This window comes from Thunnus thynnus, chromosome 2 (assembly GCF_963924715.1).
Source record: "Thunnus thynnus chromosome 2, fThuThy2.1, whole genome shotgun sequence".
Taxonomy (NCBI): Eukaryota; Metazoa; Chordata; class Actinopteri; order Scombriformes; family Scombridae; genus Thunnus; species Thunnus thynnus.
This window is the reverse complement of record NC_089518.1, coordinates 22905673-22931751: the sequence shown is the minus strand read 5'-3', so window position 1 is coordinate 22931751 and position 26079 is coordinate 22905673. Positions and strand designations below refer to the sequence as shown.

General features: G+C 38.9%; 1 protein-coding gene across 3 annotated transcripts in view; it reads right to left on the bottom strand.

Annotated features, from left to right (window-relative positions):
• The window catches only part of unc5ca (unc-5 netrin receptor Ca), a 211469-nt gene that overhangs the window by 50147 nt on the left and 135243 nt on the right, over nt 1-26079 (bottom strand). For all 3 annotated transcript variants that reach the window (XM_067611380.1, XM_067611394.1, XM_067611387.1), the window contains exons 5-7: nt 3965-4145; nt 1749-1916; nt 1209-1373 (exon numbers count right to left, since the gene is read on the bottom strand). In XM_067611380.1, coding sequence (XP_067467481.1) covers nt 1209-1373; nt 1749-1916; nt 3965-4145 — 514 coding nt within the window. The remainder of the gene's footprint in view (nt 1-1208; nt 1374-1748; nt 1917-3964; nt 4146-26079) is intronic.

The following is a 26079-nucleotide window of genomic DNA, read 5'->3' as shown; positions in this document are numbered from 1 at the left end:
GACAGGCCTCTCTCTGTCTCTCTCTCTTTCTCTCTTCACGTCAAATGTTTGTCTGCCAATTACTCTAAGCACAAAAAGTAACAAGCAGTATTCCTAAAAGTCAACAAATATAATTGCCTCCACCTTGGAAAAACTGCTGCTGCTTTGTACCATTATGACTCAGCCCACATTTTCCATGCGGTTTTGAAATTTACCACATTTGGTTTTTTTACGCAGGTGTCAGAAATCACTAAATTGTGGGATGAGTTTTAGTGATTGTCCCACCTCATTATGTAATGTTACTCTCTTATAAAACTGATGTTTTGACTTGAGTAATGGATAAGAAAGTAGGAAAAGTAAGGTTAATCACTGTGACTTCCAGAAACCTTCCCATAAATCATACACAATGTGCACAGGAGAATAAAGTACACATGTAAGGCGGAGCAAGAGCAAACTATAAAAATGAGAAAAGGGTCAGGTAGGCTCCTGGAGAAAAGTATAAAACCAGAGGGACAGAGAGGAAGAAGCAAGGAAAAAATATGGCAATGAGGATAGGAGACTGAATGCAAAGAGTAAAGGTTGCAGTAGGAGAAATGAGGGGGATGATGAAAAGGAGGAGCAGTGGGTAGAAGAATGTAAAGACAGAAGCTACAGAAGGACAGAAGCAATAAAGAGGAATACTGTCTAACTGGCAAAAAGAAGACAAAGCCAGGAAACTTGCAATGATTTCATACATGCCCAGCAAAATAAATGACTGCATGTCTCCAAAGTATTACATTTCAGCTCAACCCTGTTTACAAGCTTAACATGGTTTTTCTGGGTAGCACTGACACTTGCTTTATCTAATAAATTGTCAATAATCAGATTCATGTTTACACAAAGAGGCAAAGCTATTTTAATTCAAGGCTGATTCAGGGTAACTATCTGTAAGGAAATTACTGTCTGTAGTTTCATAAATGCTATCGCTGAAATTACAACAACATCTTCAAGGATAATCATTCATGGATTTCTCAATATGGATACCAATTCTTATGCTACACTTCACTCACTATTGCTTTTGTCCTGTGGCTGAAAATCTGACCATGCATCACCAGCCCAATGATCTATTCACACAAAAAAAAATAAATTGCCACCTGAAACAGACACTGCAAGGCATTTGTTCAAATAGGCACAATAATTTGTTATGCTTAGGAGCTTCTAGTCTGGTACAGAGCTTGGCTTCAACTCACTTTGCATACAGAGTCCATCGGTACAGTTCTGAGACTGGAGTACGAGCCCCTCACAGTCCTTTCCTCCATTTTTTGGGGCTGGGTTGTTGCACTCCCTCCTCCTCCACTGGGTACACTCTGTCCCACAGGCTGACCATTTACTCCACTCTGTCCACACACCATCCACTAGAGAGAAAATATGGAGGGGTGGAGAGGGTAGGGGTAGCAGAGAGAGAGATAAGGGTAACAGAGGGATTGAGAAACAGAAAAAAAGAGAAGGGATAAGAAAGAAAAGAGATGAAACCAAGGATAATGTTCTTAATTATGTCCCAAAACTCCTAAAGTGTAGCATACTGTATATAAAGTAAGTGTGCTGGAGTGAGTGCAGGACAGAACAGGTAGAAACTTGGAGCCACAGAGTAAAAGGACACAAATGAGAAGTGGATACAGTACATTATAACACAGTATGGATAAAGTAGACTATAACAAAACAAAACAGCACAAATTAGGTTTATCAGGATTGAATTAATATGGAAATAGAATAGAAAAGCATAGAATTACCAGTGCACAAAGTGGTACATGGCAGTTTCTGTATGGCTTGTCCATCACAGGGGAGTCCTCCATTAAGAGGGGCGGGGTTAGTGCAGCTCCGTGTTCGTTTCTGGAAGCCCCGCCCACAACGACTGTTACACACCGACCACTCTGTCCATGTCGACCAACCACCATTCACTGTGAAGACAGAGATCAGTCACTTAATCAATATACTGATGCATCCATCCATCCTTTCACCCTTTATCAGCCTTTATTTTAATGTGTGCCTTCATTTTAAGTGAATCGTTTGTCTCAGTGGAGTCAGTATGTGTTTTACAGATGCCGGGAGGCTTAGTTGTTGAAGTATAGAGACAACAGCTGGATTTTCCTACACACCAAAACCACACGCACACACAAACAAAGACAGTATTGTACAACTTTTCGATTACCCTGTTGCTACTGTAGCATAATATTCCCTGCTGTGCTCACAAATACACTCAGAAAAGGGCACAAAGAAGCACACACGCACACACATGAAGCTGTATGACCCACTGAAACACATGGTAAAACACACACAAACTCATGCTGCTTGCAAATTGCTCAACCCTGATCCCTTGCTGGAGAGAGCAAAGATAGAAAAAAAGGACTATTATAAGAGGGGAAACATGGTTCTGAACTTTCTGAATAGTCACGTGTGTTTTAACAGTCTGTATGTTTCTTTCTTTCTTTTCTTTGCCTTCCTGTATATCTTTTTTTTTAATTTAATTCCTCTCTATTGTTTGTACATCTATAAGATTTCCCTGCATCCTGTCACATTTAGGCTTGAATGTTCATTATTTTGCGATGTTTTTCAGTTTTATTACACAGTTTTTCATCAGAAAGATGTGGCAGCACGGAGCAGAGAAAGATATAGGTGGATGAGAGACAGACAGAAAAATCGAAATCAGGTATAAAGTTAGAATGAGTCACAAGGACACCCACAGAGAGAGAGTTGACATTGGGAGAGGTGTAGTGGGTTGAAATTTCTCTGCAGCTTCTCGACAGCTCTGTCTCAGCCCAGTGGACAGTGCCCACTCCTTTCCCAACGGCCAATTAGAAACATATCATCAGAGAGAAAGTCACCGGTAAAAATCAGGTACAGTCACTTTTGTCATCTGCATCCTGGTTTTCCTACATTAAAAAAAAAAAAAATCTTTCCTCTTCGTCACTCACTTCTTTTCTCACTCTCTCACCTCCTTTCCCTCACTGCACTCTCCTTACCTGTCTCCCCTCCATCTATGCTCTGCTCCATTTTTACCCCTCATGTTCCTCTGTTTTTTCCACAACTATTTCACCTTGTCAACAGTGTCAGCTGGGCCCTTGTGGAGTCGAGAAGATTGAACCACAGATTGAACAATCTATTTTTGTAAGGATACATCAGTGTCAAACCACTCCATCTTGCGCTGTCTGTATCGAACACGCACACATCCACAGTTATTTTTGATTGAAATACTCCTCCTAGTGAATAGAGTCAGTGTTATGCTTGAGAGAAACATTGTGTGTGTTTGTGTGCGTGTGGTACTGTATGTGTGTCCTCTGCTATACATTGTTTCTCCTCAAAATGTTTCCTTTCCTCTCATGTCAGACTGGCATTTGGAAAAATTGAAAAAAAAAGAGAAAGCAGGACAAGGAATATGAGGCATTTTCCTTTTCTCAACAAGCTTTTTCTTCTCTGATTTTTGGTAAACACGGCACAAGAAAAGCTTTGCCTGAAAAACAAACTAACACCACCCAGAACTGTGCTATTCAAAGTTATTTTTTGTTGTTGTTTTTCACAGCTGTTATCATGCCATATGCTGCACAATTCATTTGGTGGTGAGACTCTTGGCTGAAAGCGGAGACATTTGGAAAGCCCAAGTGTTCTAATTTAAAACTGAAGGTGTGATTGGTGGATTTTAATTGGGTGAGGTCAAGGGTGATGTGGGAATATCAGGCCAATCACAAAGAGAGCGTGTTGGCATGGCAGTAGAGCTAATTTCATGTGGCAGATGGGTGCTGGCTTGGCTGATCAGAGATATTGTTGGGTGGCTGCTGCTAGAAAATAGCTTTAAAAAAAAAGCATTTAAAAAAGTGTCATATTGGTAACATTTTGAATATTAGACACAAAATAAAATAAATAATATATATGTGATGAGATTTTTAGCTAGAAGCACACACACACACACACATGCATGCATGCAGACACACACAGGAGCATCAAAACTTACCATAAACAATAACAGTAGCTGTAGTGCTGCGTCTCTTGGCCACGATGTTCTTAGCCACACATGTGTAGTTGGCTGTGTCAGACAGACGCGCTTGTTTGATGATTAAGTTGTGATCAATGGTGATGTAGAAGTTTCTGTCTTCTGCTGGGTCAATTATCTCTTCGTTCTTCAACCACTCCACCTGGTAGACAGTGAGAGGACGATACAAAGGTTTTTATGTGCCAAACGTCACCTTTGAGAAACAAATAAAATAGCATAGATCAGAAACATTTTGCAAAGAAGAGGTGATAGTAAATGGTTTTGTTGTGTAATGACAATATGAAACTGCATGTCTAATCTGATGTTATGATGGGAAGGTTTGCTGTTTCCATAAAGCCAAAAACAATTAAAGTATTCATCAACTTAAGCTCTATCTTGCAAGCTTGATGAAAAAAAGAGAATGTAAAAAAAGAACCAGTGGAATAAAAAAAAAAGGTTTGAAAGTGATGTTTTTCTAAAACAGTCTATCTTTGAGAGTAAAAGAAGAAAAGTAGGAGAATCAAGTTCAGGTGCTGTTATAGACTTGTTTTTCAACCTTTCCTGAAGACAAAAATAAATAAGTGATGGACAGACTTATAATAGAATGCTGTTGTAATCTTATTTTTCAATGGCTCCACATAGGAAAACTATGAGGTTACCACCTCAGTTACTACCATGACTCCATGACTACCACTACTACCATGAATCTACCTTGGTTTATCTTGTAAATTGTAAAATATAACTAAAAATTACAAGCAAATAAATGTAATTTGGGGAATAGTGTGCAAAAAAAAGTGATAATAATAATCATGAATGATGAAACTATTGCATATGGGAGGATGTTTTAACATAAACTGGAAAAAAAAGTTAGATCTTAAAGATCAGCTGCAGTTAAGTATCAGCTTCAGAATATGGAGCCCCAGGGTGGCAACGGAGAAAAAGAGAAGAAAATATCCCAAACATATGCTTTCGAAAAGTACTTTGGGTGAAGGGTAGGACAGCGGGAAACTATCCTATTTATGAGCCTAATCACATTTCCTGAGTGCTGTATTTACTGGTCCAAACCCTCATAAATTCAGCCAGTCCAAGCTTTATGGCAGGCACATAAATGTCCGAGCCACGTTGTTTAATTCACGTTGTTTAATTTCCTCCTCCCTTCGCATTAGGAAATGGAAATCTCAGATGCAGAAAAGAGGAAATTCAGTGTTATTCTTCAGTTTACTGCCTGCTCAAGCTTGGCTGTCATTCTCTCTTAGTAATTCTACCTGCTTCTCTCTCTCTGATCTTTAGAGATTCAGCAGTGCACTTTGGCCAAGAGGCTCCCCTTAGCTCTGAATTCTCAATCTTAAGTGAGATGCTGTGTGACCTTTCAGTTTCTATTACAAAGTAAAGGTTATGATGGAGAGAAAAAAAGGAAAGACAAACAAACAAACAATATATATATATAAATATACAGCACAAATGGTCAGGCAAGGAGTTTATTCTTGTATAGTTGCTCTCTAGCAAATAAAAGCAAATGCAACGCATCTTATAAACAAAAAGACTCTTTGTATGGATTTGTATTTATTCGCTCAGGTTGGATAAATTAGATGTACAGTGGTCACAGAGAAGAATAAAAAAAAAAGACATTTTTTGAACACTAATATAAGTGATATACGGTTACTGGTCAGGCTACATAACCACTAACAGACAAATTAAAGTTGAATGCAGATCAACACTACAAATCCAGTAGACCTTTGCTAACATCCTATTCATAAAACAATAGCTTAAAATCACTGCAACTGCAAGCTGTTGAATGATCAAGTATTCTTTGTATTAATAGTCTGAAGTACATTTGTATCTTGAACAGTAATTAGAAGTGATGTCAATGACTTCAAGAGTACTAATAAATAAACAACTTGAATTGACTTATGTGAAGTATAAAAATACTTCAGATTGTTTAGCCATGAGGAGATTAACGACTGTTTAGATCAGTTTAGAAAAGGTATCTTTGATTTGTGGGAATGTTGTAGCTAAGTTGTGGACACTTCAGGTAACCCAAACTTTTCAATAAAACATAACAAGAAAAAAAGTTTTCCTGCTGACTTACTTTTCAAAGCCTACAGCCATGAAGAAGTGCCTCACCCCTGACCTGAATTTGCCTCTTGATGATCAAAGCAGCAGGATAAAATATCTGTATGCTGGCGGTGAACCGACAACCCAGGGGATGTGGAATATGAGAGGGTGAAAGATAAAACTGGAAAACAGTGTTGAAAAAGGAAATTGATCCCAAGTGAAATACTGTATCACTTCAAGCTACCTTATGATCCCTAAGAGACTACAGCAAGAAAGCCTATTGGTGCAAATGGAATTTAACTGATATGGGTTGCTCTTTATAAGCTTCACCAACCATGTGCCAGGAATGGCCACAATGTCTCCTACATCTCGCATTCCCCAATGCTGCTCTGTTAGGCTGACTTGAGGACTAAAGTCACTATCATGTCCCTCAGCTGATGTAAGGGCACATTATCCTGCAAAACCTGAATTTTTCTAAATTTAAAAACAGAAACACCTCGGCCATGATTCAATTATTATCATCCATTATCACACGGCATGGACACCTCTGACCACTTCCATGTAAAGTAATGTATGAAGGGACCAACAAAGCACATCTTAAGTGACTTACTGTAAATTAAGTGTCTTTTTCATTGTATATTTTGTAACTGAAGCTCTAATGCAACTTTTCAAATGAGCTGGAGTAAACTGAAAGCCGCACTTGTTAAATGTAGAATGAATGTGTTTTAGAATTTATGTGCATATGCATCCCTGTGTGCACACTTAAGAGTTTGAAAGACTGGAAGAGAGAGTCTGTAGGGAAAGAATTATAGGGGATGGCTGCTTTATGAAAAAAATGGAAGACAGAAAAAGAGCAGGATGAGGCATATGATGGAGATAAAAGAGAAGAGCAGACTAGTTGTTGTTAACTTTGATGCTTTGAGATTCAGCTTCTCTAACAATAATCCATAAATTTGGATATTAACTTATTGTTACAATCACACATGCTGGGGACACATTCTGCACAAATGTAGGCTGTGGTCACAATATTTGGTCAGGAGCTAAAAACCCGTTCTTGTTTTGCTTCTAACCCATTGAGACCATTTGATATTTTTGTGTAACAACTTGTGTTGTAGTTGCTAAAACATCTAAAAAATGATCAAATACATTAAATGATACACTTCAAATGTTTATATGGACCACTGATAGGTCATGGACACACATGATTGTGACTATAAAATTACTTCTATATCTAAATATAAGAAATGGAGAGAATAACAGAAAGAGAAGATGTGACAGATATGGATGTGGTGCATGTCGTTTCTGTTATCTCTATTTAACAAAATAATGCTACACTCAGTAAATATCAAAGACTTCTCTGTACAGATGTGTTTTAGCACTATTCATCCACTAAACTACCCTTCTATCCATCCTTCCATCAATTCTATTATCACTATTTTTCCATACTTTCTCTATGTTGCATCTCCAGTGTCCTTGTATTCAACCATTTACTTTCCTTCTTAGTTCTTTTCTACATCCAAACACTGTCAATAAACTACTGTCAGTCTGCAAAACCAATGAGGGCAAACACGTCTACCTTCTTTTAAAAAGTAATTTGAAGTCCAGCTCCAATTAACCCCGAGGAACCTTCTGCTTTATAACTTGCTTACTCTGGCAATTTCTACTGCAGTGTTGAGACAAGTAACACACACAAAATAACAGTTGTGTGTGAATGTTTTGAAACAGGCCTTGAGCATATAAAACACTTTTTTTTTATTTATGATTGAGAACAGCTCCAAACCAAAGGTATTTTTTCTCTAAAGACACATTCTATCGGTGAAAGCAACTTTGTCACGTTAACAATTGAACGTTGTCTAAATGATTAGTTAAGAGAGCACACAAAAAAATACACCATTAAGCAGCACCAGTCATTTGATCAAAAGTAATTTACATCATAGGGATTATGCATACATGTAATTGAATCTATTTGGCTGGTGTATAGCTTTGTGATTGTTGTTAAAAAACAAAAACAAAACAAAGAATATCATTCCAGTCAGTAATGTTTGCTCCAGAATACAGTATGTGATCAGAACATTTCCCTGAAAATAGCCCCAGTCTTTGAAGTAGCCTGAAGGTTGAAGCATGTGAGACTGATGTGGTGCTCTGCTGGGCTCAGACAAAGAGACCACATGTGGTGGCTATACTACCACTGCCATCGCATCATTAGCCACAGCTGGTGTAAGTGTGTATGTGTGTTTGTGTGTGTGAATAGCAGAGGGTGGCTGATTGGATCAAGCCAACCCCAGGGGAGAATGTGTATTTGTTATTTTAACTCTCGCCCCCACATCACCTGTCTTTCTGCTTTATCCATGCACCACTAGACTCACACACACACACACACACACACACACACAGAAAACAACACCCATAAACCTTTGGTTTATTGCCATGGTGTAGAAATGAAATAATGGCATTATACATGCCATTATGTGTGAAGATACTTCCAAAGCTGGTGGTGTGTGATCACTCACACAAACATACACACACACACACACACACATACACATGCACAAACACACCCCCCCCCCCCCCTTTGACACAATTGCACGTGCACATACACAAGATGTAGCCTTGCCCTTCGTTTCAACTGTAACAGGATTTTTAAAAAGGTTCAGGAAGAGTCCATCCTTCTTTTCTTTAAACAAAGAAATCAAATTGCTTTCTTTTCAAAGGGATAACGGCTTTGTCTGATCAATTACAAACTCTCTTCATGTATTCTTTCTGCTTGACCCTGTAACGACTGGCGAAATAACTGGCAAGAGGACTCAATCGCACAACTCAGAGACAGAAATCTTGATCAAAAACAGTCTTTACTTGCAAAGGTTCCATATACAGGGAGTCAGTCAGAAGATCAGGCAAACAAATCCGGCAAGGAGACACAAAGGCGAGGTCCAGGTAAAAAAAAAAAAAAAAAAGCAGAAAGCCGAGATCAAAAACACCAGGAGAACTACACACAAGGTAAAAGGCTGGAATGCTTGATAGTGGGTACAAAGATGAACTGGCACTGAGAGAGGGGAACACACAGACTAAATACACTTGGGAGGGAAGGAAAATGAGGGGCAGATGTAAGTAATCAAGGTGGGGTAGACTAAAGCCGTGTCTCAATTCAGGGGACGCATCCTTCGAAGGATGTGGTCTACAAAGGCTTGTCCTTCGTAGACTGCAAAGGCCAAACCAAGTGTTGGTAAATGAGATGGTCTGGTCTACAGAAGATTTCCTATTTGCGTCACCAGCTGTTCCCGCCCTTACCTTTGCATCACCAAGCACCGCTCCTGTCGCCTAGCAACCTCAAAAGCTGCAGTTGACAATCAGGACACAGCTAGTAGAAATGGAACCAAAAATTTTAATTTTATTATTGTGGCAGCCCATTCAGGTCCAGCAGCACCACAAGGGACTCCCTGCTCAGCTGAACCAAACTAAACACATTTTCTAAGGCCTAATATCTATAAAATTGAATTTAAGACTTATTCCACTTCTTATGTACTTAATTTATGTTGTAAATAGTTGTAAAGACTGCTGTAAATGAAATAAACAATGTACTTAACAATTACTTTATTTTAATTTATTCATTCAATATTTTTTATTTTTCAACTAATCTCTCGAGTAGAGAGAAGAGCCTGTCCATTCTCTGTCTGCTGTCTTCTCCTCTGCCTCTATCTGCAACCTCATGTTTTCCTTCATTAGCTAAAGAAGCTCATCCTCTCTCTCTCTCTCTCTCTCTCTCTCTCTCTCTCTCCTTCTCTTAAGTGGCTGTGGATGGGAGGACGCAGTAAGATCATTTTTCAATTGGAACAGCAGCATACTTGCTGACAGCACCAGCTCAGCTTTACACTTCTTTTCTCACAAAAAATAACCTCATTGACAGAGAGATGCAGTCTGTAATGTAGCTATAATAAAAATCCAAACTAAATCCAAACATGTAGCTGAATAAAATAAAACTAAATTTAATATAGATCTGTTTATTTTAATACTTTTGTATTTACTAAAATGTGGTGTATGTCTGTACATATAGAGCCCCAGAGGCAGCGCTGTTGTTCTGTCCAGCAAAAACATGAAGCTTCACTTTACATTAAGACAAACTAATGTGGCAGCTACAATTGTAAGATTTCATCTGAGACCAACATTTATCTTCCAAAAGGAATTACATCATATATCAAAATGCTACAGAGACATTAGAGCCGGTGGTAAATCACCAAAGAGTTACACAAATCAGTTTATTGGATCATGGTCTCCCTGGAATGTTGACGGACAGTGGCTCCTCCTCGCATGGCTGAAAATGTGGGAGCAAATTTCCAAAGAGGCGTTATTTGGATAAACTGACTACATATTGTAAATCTAAATGGTTACTTTCTCGCCTGAAAAAATATTAAAACTTAATAAAATTGCAACAGTTCTACAGCGAAAATTACAACAGTTTAGCTTTGCTCAAAATCTCCACCATATCTCTGCCGGTTGGTGCAAAATGCATTCTGGGATAGGTTGGGCCATGCAGGATCCATCCGTTGGAAAAAAAAGACTGCATTTCTCAGCCACATTTGAAGGAGCCTTCGAAATGGGACAGCCTTGGTCACGCTGGTGACGCATTCGGTCTTCAAATGTAGCCTTTGAAGGATGCGGCCCCTGAATTGAGACATAGTTAATCCCACAGGCAAGAAACACGCAAGGGCAGGAAGAGAAGTATCTGAATTGAGATAAGGAGGTGAGTATTTCAAAATAAAACAGGAAATGATGAATTAATGACAACAATGAAAAACATAACCTAGGGAGCGGGGCGGGACGTCACAGACCCATTGAGTGAGACATTAATTTGGCTAAAGGTGCTGTATATTTCAAAGCTTGTGCCTCTGAATACTAGACACAAGTTTGTATTTCCCCAGCTTTAAATAATGTATTTGCTTGAAAAAGACTTTTTTGTACTGTTTGCATATTTCATTATATGTGTAGTGAGGAATGATTAATTCAGATATGTAAATACTACCATATGTTTTCTTACTCACAACTTAAGGACAAATGTCCCATCTCAAGCTGTGCAATATCACGGCAGAAGAAAAGTGTTATGTATTGCACAATCTATTGAGATATGCATCTGTCTTTGGCAGTGGAACAAAGGCTCGGATGCATGCTGTGCAAGATAAAAGTAGGCCAAGATATAGAGATATATATTCTCTTTTGTTGCACTGGAGAGCAGCACAAAATGTTTTGAAACGCAAAGCGTTGCTTCATATCTGTTACTGAGAGCAGGAACATCTTAGTCACACTGTGTCACAAAGAGAAACACAGTATAAATCTTGCAAAAGCAAAACAAATGGCAGACCACAGAGCAAGAAGTGAGATAACAAAGCAAAGAATATCTATGACAAATGCTAAAATATGACATGCTTTGTATAGCCACTACAAAGCATCTCATATGGGAGTTGATAACAGCACAGAGATACGAGGTCTATGGATAGAATCTGCCACTGAATCACAAGATTAATTTTTCTAAATAGCTGCAGTCGCAAACATACACACACACATAATAATAATAATATGACAAAAAACAACATAGACCAGTTACAATAAAATCTGATTCTGCAATCAAGCTGTACTGTGTGTGTGAGAGCCTGCGTGTGTGTGTGTGTGTGTGTGTCTGTGAATCACTGAAGTGTTAATATGTTCGTCACTGAGGATTATCCCCTTGATTAGCTATATTATCTCGATGCCTATAAGACCACAGATGAGTGGGTTAAAGAGCTCTCGTTGTGATTACTCTACCTATGAGCGGATGGGGACTGAGTGTGCGTATTGTGTTTTAATAATCCCAACCTTCCACCTTCCACCCCGGGAAGCTTTGTCGCTTCATTTCATGGTAAGCTGAGACCAAGGTGTTGGACAGCAAAGGAGAGAGACAGTGAACTGATAATCAAGACAAACATGAACAGAGAGAAAGCGAGTGAACTCCTCTTTGGCAGACCACAGGGTTTTGGCACTGCACTTTTTAGGTTAAAACACACCCTCGTAAATTCATAACCCAGACACAATCATTTTATTTTAAGATTTATGAGTCAACATTTTGTTAACTTTAAACCATGATTGATAAAACAACAAAGTAAAACGACTGCATCTGAGTTGTGAATGTGCAGCTTTACCCCCCTTACCTGTATGGTGTACCATAAAGCTGATTCCTCTCCAGATAGATGTGTTTTCTCCTTCAGTTCTTTTTTCCCCCTTAAACTAGACTAGCAGTGTATGGAATTGTATTAGCTACAGCTTGTGTCATTTTGGGTGCTACTTTGTGACCCCTTTAAAGGTCAGTTCTGTTAAGAAGTTGTGCAGTTGGTCAATGGCCTTAACAAGAGAACTCCTCCAATTTAGCATTGTTCTCCTATGACACTGTCTTACATACAGTATTGTCTTTTTTTATTCCATGCATTCTTCTTCCTTGTCAAGATCTGCCGCTATTACTCACAGTGCAACTCAAATCGATTCAGTTGACTGTATAGTAGTTATCGTAGCCTTGAGCTGCTTAAAGCTAGGGCAGGTAATGTATTTTACAAGCATTTTTTGTTATATCTGTTGAAATTCTCTGTACATCCCAACAGCAATCAATAAATTACATGCTCTGGCAATAAAAAGAAAAAAAAAAAAAGGTATCCAAGCTGCTGCAGGCCTGTAATAAGCCTGTCCAATCATTTCATTCAAGCCGGATAAAATGATCGGACAGGCTACCTGCCTGTCAACCTACCTACCTGCCTATCTGTGAACACTCTGCCCATGCACTCATGGTGCATGACCAGGGGACATGACACAAGGACAGACAAAACAGAAAGTTTGGAGGCCAGGCAAGCAGTGGGATACTGACAGATAGAAAGTGATGGGACTGCATGAATTGCAGAAGGAGAGAAGAAAAAGATGGGAAATATCAACAAAAAGCAAAATGAAAGGCAATGTGCACTCATCGGACTATTGCCTGTAGTGCGGGGCAAACTGAACAGCACATCATCTTATTAACAATGCCGGAGCGAGAGACTTTCAATGGAAGTGAACTCGGTTCCCAGAAGTGAAAAGCAGTGATAGATTTTTATGCATCACTGCAACTTCAGGTTGGATACTGAGCCATCTCTACGCCCTGGTACTGCTCATCGCTCTGGGACTTGATTCAAAGCTGCGGGTCCAGCTCTCTAACGCACTGGTGACTGAGGAGGTTTTGGAGGCAATCCTGTTTACCATTTACTGTTTACTAAAGGTTGTTGTGCCTTGAGAGGACATTGTGTGTGTGAGTGAGTGCAGTAGTACTGTTGTGTTGCGTGTGTGTATGAAGTGCGTGCATATGCCTGTGCTCGTCTAGTGGGAGGGGCTTAGGAGAGAGAGTGGGGGGTGGGGGGTATGATGTCACCCACTGATTTGCATTGGAGCCGGTTTGAAGCCCAGAGTTGCTGCTAATGGTCAAAGCCATATTTTCCCTTTGGAGCCAGGACCTTCCAAATAAGGAGTGTAGGGTGTTGCCTTTCACGCTCTGGAAATACGCCCTGCTACCTCGGACCGAAGCAAATGCTAGCTAACACTGGCAAAACCTGGGCTTACTTTAACTAAATTGTGCTAACAGGGCAGGTATCCTAATCAAGCAACATTAAAGTTACCTAAATATTGCAACGATAGTCCGACTCAGTGTGAGTCCCTGAGCTGGGGAGAGCAGCAGGTGAATGAACTGTCAATCACAGCTGTCAATCAACACCCACACGGGAGACATCAAAGCCTACTATAAGTCTTAAAATCTTATTAACAGGGCAATTATTTCCTTAATGACCACCAGCACACTTAGTAGAGGGCCCGATTTTAACGATTGAGACCATAATGACTTGTTGAAAAAAAAAAAGTATTTACTTAGTGTTTCTAGAGAGAAGTTGATGCTTTTTGAATTACAGTCAATTGGAGCCACTTTTTTCACATATTGTAGGCACTATTACTCCTCAAGACCTGTAAACATACTTTGATGTGTAAAATCAGTGAAGTTCCCCTTTAACTTGCATGTCAAAATGCATCAAAGTTAAACTAAAGGCATACACATGGATTTATAATGAGTGAATTCATAGTTTTTGGACTGGGTCAGCCTTACCTTTACACTCAGGGTGTAAAGGTGAGACCCAGTCAGTTAACCCTGTCCTCATTGTCCTCTCCCAAAGCTCACATCATAACACCCAGCTTCCTGCCCTTCCTGTCAACACACTCACACCTTCCTGTCGACATATGCACACACATACGCGCATATGCTTGTGTGATCATTTACCAAAAGTCCCAGATGTGTGTACCTAAGTGCACACGTGTGTCTCCTAACGCATCCTGTGACTGCACGTGGGTGTACACATGTGACTCTTTTTTTTTTTTTTTTTTAATCCATTCAGGTGCTCCTCTCTGTTATAGGATGCAAATTTTGGCTGACATCACCATCAGGTCACAGTAGCTTACTGGTAAAGTAATAGACTGGCAATTGTCACGTTGGTGGTTCAAATAAGCTGTCAAGCGTGTTTTCGTCATCCATGGAAAATGCCTTTCATATTGTCTGGTTAGTTTTCCATCATGTTACGTGCAGAAGAGGACAATTATCAACATCTCACTCACAGTAAGTTGGCTAACTTTTTTTTTTTACAGTAGCATACTGTTAGATAAGGGCTTATTTTTAGCTCTCTTTTTAGCCCTTTTTAGCATTGCTGCCCATATATAATAAATAAAATATTCATTTAAAAAAGAAAATGCAAATACTGTACCTCAAAAGGTTAGGCTACACATAATTTCAATTTAAATTCCTACAGGTAAAAGCAGTGGAAATTCTGGACAAAATTCAATTAAAAAGCCTGTAAGCTTTTAACAAGTCCTGTTTGAACTTCTACTGAATAAAATATCTTAACCTGAGTCATCAGCTTGTAACTGGTTTCAAAGGGACAAATTACTGTTACCGAATTCAATAAATATTCACTTTCAGAATTTTTTTTTTTAATTGAAATACAGAACTGAAATCCCAAATGGGGAAGGACCCCCAAACCACATGTGAACACAAGGACCTTCTCTAGTGTCAAGTCCACACACAAGCCTCCTGAAAAATCCATTTTGTCCACAAAATTAACATTGGTTCTCTCCATCAAACTCAGCATTCTTCAAGTCTGCAGCCTGATACGCTGTTACACTTTTATTAAATTAAAAAAACAAACAAGTTAGCTGTCTTAATCTGAAGGAATTATGGTCTTATGCAGTATGATCGAAAAATATGGCCAGACAATGGTGATTCTGAAGCTGAAGAAAATATGCTTGAGGCTGGGTTTAAACTGCCCATATTATGGTCTGTAGACCTGCACATTACCGCTACGCTACTATGGCCAAGCACAAATGCTAAGCAAAATTTCTGTCCTATAAAAAACAGAAGCGCCTGAAGCAATAACAAAGAATAAAAATTCAAATACAGCTCCATAAATGATGAAAACAGATAAAACAACAATAATGAATCATACTAAGCTATTTATGTGGTCCACATTTAGATAAACGGCTGGTTTTCTCCTGCCTCTGTGATAACAGTGTTGACTTGCTCCTGGCAGCCGAAGCCTGGGTTAAGAGTCACACATACACATGCGCATGTGCAGTCGCAGGATGTACATACAGACGTATGTACACACACACACACACACACACACCTATGTGTTAGGAGTCACACGTGCAGATGAATGGCTGAGTTGTACTAATAACACAGACGCTATACGTGCGCACATGTGGGACTTTTAATAAATAATAACACACATTAATAATAATAACACAAACGTATGTGCGTGCATCTTGTCCTCTGTGACCCTTTCCATCCCCCATACAGGCACAGGCAGACAGGCACACACACACACACCTGCCAGATGTGCCACACTCATTATCATTGGCTCTGACTGGCATCTAGAGAGTCATCGCTGTAATTGGCATGCTTGTTTCCATTACCAAACACTCACACATGCACGTATGCTCACACAGACATATTAACAGTACACACACACACACACACAAAACATGCCAACCCAGATCTCAAGAGCCAGGTCAGTCCAGTCAGCAGAAAATAAAGCAAGACAGAGATAAAGGAGAGAGTGAGGACATTAAAGCAGGAAGGCAAGAAAGAAACACACAGAGAGAGAGAGAGAGGATGCGAGGGTCAGAAAGAGAAAGAGGAGAATGGAGGCATTAAGAAAAGACAATAGATCGAGCGGCAGAAGGCTAGAGAAATAGAGAGCAGTTGGGAGAAAACATATTGAGAGGCATAGACAGACTAGATGAGAGAGAGAGAGAGAGAGAGAGAGAGAGTGAGAGAGAGATGAGTGTTGGCAGAGCAGACCATCTATCTTTCTCTTCTGCTGCCATCAGCTTTCTTGACACAAACCCAGACAACTGACTATAACTGTGTGTGCGTGTGTGTGTGTGTTTATCAGAGGATAATACCAACAGATGCCACACACACACCTACACCAACACACACACACATCACCCACCTCCTGATGTGTAGCTAAGTAGAATAGTAATCAAGCTATTCATTAGTGCAGTAACAAAGGCCATTACTGGCTAATCAACAATCTTCAAACTCAATCGAGGAAAGCTAATAGAAATTTAATCCATCAGCGCACATGAATATGGTGAAGATATTGTGTGTGCGTGTGTGTGTGTGCGCGCGTGTGTATGCGCACTGATATTAGACAAAACAATTAGCTCATTGTGGTAAGATGAACAAAAGGACTTTGTTGTTTCAAACAATTACAGAGGAGTAACCATCATGGAAATAGAAAAAAAAACCCAACAACAAACAAACAAAAAACAATTTGTTGCAAATTGCTCTCCTCAGCATCAGATAAATGTAGCACTTAAAGACTCTAAATGTATCAAATGAAATTACCGTGATACACCAGGAAGTGTCCTTTTATTCCTCATTTATGTGGTCATCTCAGAGTTAACACACAGACAGGTGTCATGGAAACATGCGGCTATGGTGGAAACTACTTAAATGTGTTGTACAAAAAGCTCACCCAGTAGATACAAACTTGACCGTTGAGCATTTATAAAACATTTTTGGATCTGACAGGCTAAAATTCAATCAAATTAGTGATCATTTTAGTTTAGAAATTTCTAATCCCGTCATTAGTATTAGGGATTGAAATACTCATTAACAGCTCTCAAGTGGCAACAGAGCTGCAGGAGTAATTATTGTTTATAGTAATCCTGGTGTGTTTTATGATAAGGTACTTTTGTAATCTGGAGTTTATATAATTTAATGGTAAAAAAAAGTACTGTTCAGCCTTAGTACGGTAGCTCACTCAAAACTAAATGAATGAATCCAGATCTTCACTCTTTATGATGTGCTTCCTAAGAAAGCTACTTTCTTATTCACAGTTGTCTCATTGAGGAAACATCCTGATGGTATTCATATATCCTAAATGAATATGAATGTGACACCTAGTCACGCTGAATTTGTTTGATACCACTGAGATATGTTTCTATCTGTATAGAAACTTTGGTATCTTACCTAGACTATACAGTTATATAATGCATCATATTTTAAGATTCTCCTTTACTACATTCAGATCTATTCTTCCTGCACATCTGTGTTTAAAATCCAACCTATTCCACAGAATGAAACAAACAACCGCCCTGTTACAGTATATGTAAGTTTTCTCACATAACCAGAAGCCCTGTAATTTGCACGAGCAAAAGTAGATACCATTGATTTGGGAAACCAAGCTGAAGTAAATGAGATTTGCGGGGAGAAGATATAGTGTGTGTGTTTGTGTTCATTCTCTTTTCTCCACACTGCCATGACTCTAGCTCACATCGGTTCTTGGCACCTCCATACCTGCCAATTTATAGTACTGTAATAAATACAAATAGCTACATTTGGTGCCAACAAAACCTCTGGTCTAACTGTCCTCTCAACTTCAAGGGCTTCACCTTACAGATACCTCTACTGCAGTGATGTGCTCTTCCTCTACCTGCACTTTCCTGTTAGTCATCCCTTACCTTGAGACAAACAAAATCAATCTTCCTTTTCATTCAAGCCATTGAGTTTTGGTCCCTTGCACTTGTTAGCATTACTTTTTGACTAACCCAGCTTCAGACATATTTATAAAAGAGTGTCACTTCTGAGGGAACTTCACCTCAGATGCTTCAGAAATGAGTAGAGACATCGGACATTGAGAGGCAGGGACAAAGGGTTTCCATTTGAATTGCCATCAAATAACTGTGGCTTGCTTTAAAAAAAAAAAAAACACGGTTCAGGAGTATGATAAGGGAGCTGACATTATTGACAGGAGGCTGTTCAACAAATACATAGTGGATAAACAGACAAAAGAAACAGAGAGATGCATATGTAAGGAGACAGATTGACAAAAGAAGATAGAAGAAACAGTCTAGACAGACAGAAAAAAAGAAAACAGACGAATTCGACAAATACAGCCCCAAGAAATTGATTGATATCCAGGCTATATTTAAAATTCTTCACAATGTCCACGCAGTAGCAAGGAACAGTTGTTAATGATGACCTTGCCATGAATTACATTGATTGTGTGAGGTGTGATTTTCAGTTACCTACAGTATATCTGTGCCGTTTCACTTCCCTGTCTTAATTGGCCATATGTCCTGGTGTTTCTGTCTGCATCCCCGCTACACTTGGGAGGTGATTAGGACAATCCTGCTGCCCACTGCTACTGTGGGGAATTTACAACAGCCACAAACCCCACTACAATACAATACATGCCAGGACTGGGCAGACTGGGCAGATTGTGCAGGTTAAAATAAGGTCACTGTGCATGTGCGTGCGTATATATAGGATGTAAGAGAAGTGTGCATGTGTATGTGTGGATGTCAGTGTGTGTGCATGCCAACATGGGATTTCAGAGGCTCTGACAGCTTAATTAACTAGATCCAGGCGAGTGACATAAAGACCCAATTAACCACATTGACATAACTGGGTCGCCATCGACAATCATCCCTCACTGATGTTCTAAAAGACACCTTTGATAAAAAGCAGTTTGGTCTCAAAGTCATACTTCATATAACTTCATATATACCTCCTATAAACCAAGTAAAGTAAATCAAGTAATTGCTACAATGTGATCAAAAGACATACAGGCATTGCTTCATAAGACAATCTACAAAGAAAAGCAGATAACAGGCAAAGATACGGTAAAGATCATACCATGTAATACTTCCATATTACCTAATACAGTATTCTGGCTTATTATTTAGACAGGTGATTTTTTAGCAAAATTGAATGTTTATACAGCAAAAAATGTAGAAAATGTGGATTGTAGCCTTCTATACAGAACTGTGGCTTAGTCACCATTACAGAGGAGAGACTTGCTGAAGTATAAAGACTACTTTCCATAGCATACATTCATATTACAGTATTAAAAAAAAGAGAAAAAAATATATATGCACCATATATAATCTACTGGATTGTGAAAGATAAGAGGAAGGAAAGAGGGAGAATTCTCTGAGGTCTTGTACATAAGAAGAACTAGGACTCCCAGTGTACGTTCTTAAAAGAGAGTCGCACCACAAGGAATTAAAATGTACTTGGGCATTGAGGGAGAAGCACATATATAAGAGATAGAATCCCCAATGTGCACCAGAGTGTGAGGAATAGCAGAGAGCTCTCCAAGGTGTCCCGCACAGACAGAACTGGGACACAGGAGGACAACCAGTTGGACTGGGACAGGCCTTCAGAGGCCTATTTATAACCTACTACTCCAATGCACCTTGGTACACTTCCAATGAATGATGCATAGCACGTACACATGATACATGGGTATTATTTTACTCAGCTGTGACTTGTACTTGTAAATGTCACGGTGTTGCATTATATCAAAACGCAGCATTTGTTTTGCAAGATTCAGCGCTGCTTACTTACTACATACTGTAGTATGTCCCTAAAACTAAAATAAGGTGACAAAGCTAAAAGTTCCTCTTTTTGCAATGTAAACTTATAAATAATACAAAGGAGAGGACGGAAGTAGAAAAGGGAGAACACGTGAAAGCAGGTGAGGAGTATGAGGAGAGGGGAGGAGAGGAAGAGAGGAGGAGAGGAAAGACGAGGAAGTTGTTCGGCACTAAAGGAGGTCACAGATGTACTGAACAGAAAGTCTGTATTGGCTTCTATAGGGTAAACACACACACACACACACACACACACACACACACACACACACACACAGTGTTACCTCTGAGATTTAACACAGGTGCAGATGCTTCGGAGTGATCTATCAGACTCACCCTCTCATGTCAACATTCAAGAGTGGGGAGAGACAGAGAGAGGGAAAGATGGATGGGGAACAATCTCAAGAGAGTGTCGGATAGAGAAAAGGTATTTCCACGGCAACGGTAAAGGAAGGAGAGAGAGAGAGAAAGAGAAAGAGGGAAAGATATAGAGTTAGGGAGGCAGTGATTATGGTGGAGGAGGATGAGGAAACAGGGAGTGCAAGCTAAGAGCAGATATCTGTGGGTGATCCATTAAAGCTAACCCGACAATGTCAACAAATAGGGAGAGGAAGCCTGAGAGGAAGGGAGAGAGGAAGACCGTGGAGGGAGAGAGAAAGAGAACGCAATGTAATGAAAAGGACAAATGAAAAGGTAATGAGGAGGTGCGGGAGACTGAAGGAGAGGGAGCACGATTTGGAATTTCCATACTATGTCAACAATTAGGGAAAGAAGAATGGCGGGGGAGCAGAGAGGGACTGAGGTGCTGAATGGAGAGAAAAAGGAATGGATAGACTAGATGCGGAGGATATACTGGGGTAATCCATTAGGCCCAACACTTGGGAAAACAAGAGAAGAAAAGTAAAAGTCATGTGAGGAATGCAGGGGAGAGAGGGAGGGAGAAGTGAAAGAAAATTAGTAGAAGACAGAAGGAAGTTGGCGAGGGTAATATTTTATCCTAGATCCCATGTGTCAAAACATGAAGTGTGTGTGCATGTGTTTTTGTCTGTAAGTGTGTGCGTGAGAAGAAAAAAAATCCACCAGTAAATGGGGCTACTGCTAGTTTTCCCCAGCCCTCCTCTCAAGCAGCAGAGATCCAGGCATTATAGACTACCACCGTGGGGGATTGATAGATGGGCTGCACTTTGGAGACGTGGTGCAGGTGGTTGGTGAGCAGATGGGAAAAAGAGATGTGAGAAAAGAGAAGGAGGCAGAGAGGAAGGGCAGTGACGGTGAAAATGGAAGTTCAGAACACATGAAAGAGGTGGTAGATAGCAAAACATGAAGGCTGATACGCAAACTATGAAGCTGAGGGCAGAGACATCTATTAACAAAGAGTTGTGATATTGAATTTTCTGAAGCCTGATAATTCCAACCATTTCCTGACACACAGTTCAATAAAATAACATTGCAAGGTGAAAAATACAATTCAGCCAACAAGAAGGATTTTCGTTAAAGCTGCACATTTATTTCCAGGAAATAAAAATTGATAATCGCTGAAGATACGAACAAGTTGAACTGAAAACACAAGTAAAAAAGGATGAGAAGGAAATAAAGTTGTCCACAGTTAAAAGGTTAAACAAAACGTGACCAGAGGCGATTTTTCCATGACCTTTTTAAACTGTCAAAAGTAATGTCACATAGCATGATGAATCTTGATTAATTTTGGTTGCAGTTTCAATATTCACAAGTTTAATGTTTAACTGCAGTCTATCGTTTGTTTCAATAACTGTATTTTTAGAGGAAATTTAGGTTTAGGTACACTTGGTTAGATTTAGGGAAATATCATGGTTTGGGTTAAAATGATCACTTTGTTAAGGTTAGAGAAACATGTGGTGTGGGTTAAAGTTACTACTTCATTAAAGTTGAGTGACCTTCGTTGTCATTGCTACAATAACAACCATGGGGTTAAGGTCAGGAGGCGACCATGGTTAAGTTTTTTAAAAAACTGTCTGGACTGGCTAGAAATGTGACACGTGATGGAAACATGAAACGAACTGCAGTCTTCTGTGGCAAAGTCCGTTGTTGGGTTAATGCCTCCTACGAATGAGGAAAATTGACAACTTATATACATGGAAATACGACAATGCTCCAGGTCATGATTACTATGGTCACTAGATGGCATCTGTCACTCAAACGTAACTATGTGTCATATTTGACCACCCACTGTGTCGTTTTTTTTAGTCTGCAATTTTTACAATAAATTACCATCATCCTTATGTTTGTACTAAATTATTATTCTCTACTTGTTAGATTTTGAGCTTTCGGCTGAGGAGATAAGAGGGAGCTGAGGAGATTCTTGGTTTTTAAACACATTCCATTACAGATCACTGAAAGTATGATGCCTGAGGTTTTTTAATGTACTGCAAATTGGGATGCTTGTGGAGGAGACAACCAGGTAGCTTTGGGGGAGAGAACAGGGAGGCACTGAGACATTGAGAGGAAAAAAAGGCAGGCCTGAAGCTCAGGGAGCAAATTCATTAATTCTCTCTGAGACATTAGACTTTAAAGTTATGGACTGTTCATTATTTTTTTTGAGGGTGGCCATCTATGGTGACCTGCTCATGTAAAATTCAACTTTTGCACTAGTATGTGCCAGATTAATGGCTGCTTATAATTAGATATTTCTACCAGTATTTGGTTGGACTGGTCTATCCATAACATTTTTAGTGAAAGATGAAAGAAATGCATCAGCATTTGTAAACTACAATAAATGAGGTAGCATGTCTTTACTCATAGCCAAACTTACAAGTCATGCTTATTAATTTTATTTGAGAATCAAGAACTGATGAGAAGAAAGAAGGAAAAGAGGAAAGTAGAATAAAGACTAAATGAAAAAAAAGATAAAATAAACAGACAAACAAATAGAAAGACATTCAGAGCTCTAAAGATGAAAATGGGTCAGGACTGTGATAGGTGATAACTGGTGGCTGAATGGAGCGTGAAAAATAAAGAGATGACAGTTTGGGGTGAGAGTGTTGAGAGGACAGAAAGTTGAAATGAGACCCTGGGCTCCAATCATTAGAGGAGGATGCAAAACTGAAAACATCCAAATCCACTCAACAGCTCAGACATGTTGGGGGAACATTTCCCCAAACAGACGTTGACCTAGTAACAGCTGGAATCAGAATCAACACCTCTAATATCACCAGGGAAAAAGATCAAAAAGGGAACATTTTCTACTTGTGAGAAAAAATTGGAAGTTAGAAAGTGAAAATATTAAACTTGTTCTCTCCTCTGTTCTAACATAGCATGGTGTTCTAGTCTGATCTGCAAACCAGGGAATGTAATAAGGTAGTATTTGTTCTAGAGGTATAATCAAACATAAATATTTCATAAGAGCTAACTGAAATACGATGACATTGATGCAAGCTGTCAGACTATTCAAACATAAAACTATTAATGTTTTCATTAAATTTGGTTGCTTTATTACTTTATTTATTTAAACATAACTAAAACTATTGGTATTATTTGACAGAATGTTATCGCACACACACTCATTGTCAGGATTATTACATAATAAAATACTGAAACAAATTACTTTTACAACTAGTTCTACTTTACATTTACTACTGCAACCGCTACCACCCCTGCTATAAGTACTACTAATAATGATAAATTCAATGCCTAAACTTAAGCAGGCACAGAGAGTGCCCTTGAGTGAGATTTTATAGAGTTTCCTCAAGTCTTTAAAGGCGGTGTTGTTGCCTAACTGACTTCCCTGGTTGCTGTGAGCTAGTGCTGAAATGATTGACAGGTTGTTAAATTATAGAACAGCCCTGTGCATGGTTACGGGTCAATGCGGTAAAAGTGTTGAAGCCCTTTGTATCTGTGTCTCTGTTGCTTTCTTTATTTCTCTGGACAGTGATGTATTTTGCCTTTCCTGCTGAACCCTCCAGTTCACTAAGTACTTTAACATCACTAATGGCAACAACAGAAGACGAGAGAGGACGGAAAGAAAGGTGAAAGAGACAGACTCAAAGAAGAAATAAATAAAGAAGGTACAGATGAGAAGAGTGGAAGGAAATTCTAAGACACATACAGCTAAAGAACAATTTAAGTGTTTCAGCATTATGACCTAAAAAATCTATAATGTCTGAATCATCTTTGAATAAACACTCCTCTAACAAGTTGTTCCAGGCACCCAAGCGACTTGTCCTAATTGGATTTCATTTTTAGATCTTTCACATATACATTTATTATACACTCACCAAGCACTTTATTAGGAACACCTGTGCAATCCAAAGAACAGCTCTGCAATAAATTCTACTTTTACGAAGCTTATATATTTTCAGTTTTTGTTGATATTATCAGAAAGGTGAAGATTCTACTCTATGTTCATTATTGAAGTGCTAGTGGATGGTTGTACTGGAGTGTATTATATTGAATATTATTATGTTCCTAATATTTTGCCACCCTCATGTATGTTCATGGGGTGGACAAAATATTATGAACATTTTTCAAAGTATACATAATATATAAAAAACTGAAAATGTATGAGCTTTGTAAAAGTAGAATTTATGGCAGAGCTGTTGTATTGGATTGCATTAGATTGCACATGTGTACATAATGAAATGACCGGTGCGTGTATGCACAGTAATTACAGTCAAGAATTCTGATTTCTTGGGGTCATCAGAAATTGTGCCTAGAGCAATTACATTAATTTACTTGGAGGTGTGTGTTATTGGTTTTATAACAATGGGTTTCTCTTCTTTTCTCAAATGTCATGGTCAAGGTAATTTTCTCACTCCGTTCTCAGTAGGACAAAGATGTGTGTCCTCAAGTCTTTCCGTGTTTTCACACACTCAGGGTAATTAGCAATTAGATGTACTGTATCTCTCTCTCCTTCAAATTCAGTTCAGTTTTGTCAAAGTATTTTAGTAGTGTAATGTAAAAATAATGCTTTTTAATTCAGAAGGTAAAAAATGAAAACTTGAAAATGTGAAAACCTCTTCAACTTAATTTACCCAAGAGTGCTGTCAGTCAATGTAAACAGGGGTCATGGTTCAAACTAAACTGTACAAAATCCCTCATTTAACTCACGTACATGTACAAAAAACAACATATTTAAGTTTCACAATTCTTGTTTTTTATGAAATATTGCTACTTATTTACTTTAGTACAAAACACAGACAGTAAAACCTAAAAGAAGAAAGCTTTTTTTTGGTGAACATTAAAACAAGTATTAAAATGTGTTTGTGCATGCATGTACAGTACATATTTCTGTTAAAAGTGGTAAGCTAACCCTTTTAGTACTTTTATAACACACAGTTGTGCATGCACAGGCATTTGTTCTAATGTTTCAACGTGTGTGTGTGCATATGTCAAAGCTGATTCACTGCACAGTGTAGGAGTGCTGATGACACTCCATAATCATTAAAGCATGAAGAGGCTCTGAGCTGATTGGGGGCATGCTAATCCTTTTTAATTGACTCTCCAGCTCTCTAGTGTTATTAAAATCGCCCAATAACAAAATCAGCTTTGCTTTATTAGCCGGGTCAGCTGAACTATTGGAGACCTCCCTGTTTGTTAGTGTTGTATTTTAGTGAAGGATATACAGCTGGGTAAAGATGCCAAGCAGCAACAACCAGAAATCTGGATGTAAACATGAAAAGATGCCATTAGGGTGAAACAATATATCCTAAAAACAGTCCAGGGCCAAAGTTCAGTGCAAATAAGGGAAATATACTGTATAACCTTCTAGTTTTTTCAGCATATATTCAATGTAAATATTTGTAAGGTTTATATCATAAAATACATATAATATTGTCATTATATGGAGCCAACAGTGTTCAGTTACTAAAACCACCTTTTCCAGTAGAGTAATTAACCTGCCTTGGTCTATACCACATCTTTGAAATCACTATTATGCATTGCTGTGCATAAAATTGAAGGTTTTACTGACAAAAAGACAGATACCATCATGAGCAGCATATTCTTTCTCTATGGTTCCCCAAAGAATTACAGGAGCATCTTATCACTAAGTGTTGTACATCAGTCTCTGCCAGGTCACGCTTAAGTAGCCTGCAGCCTTCTAC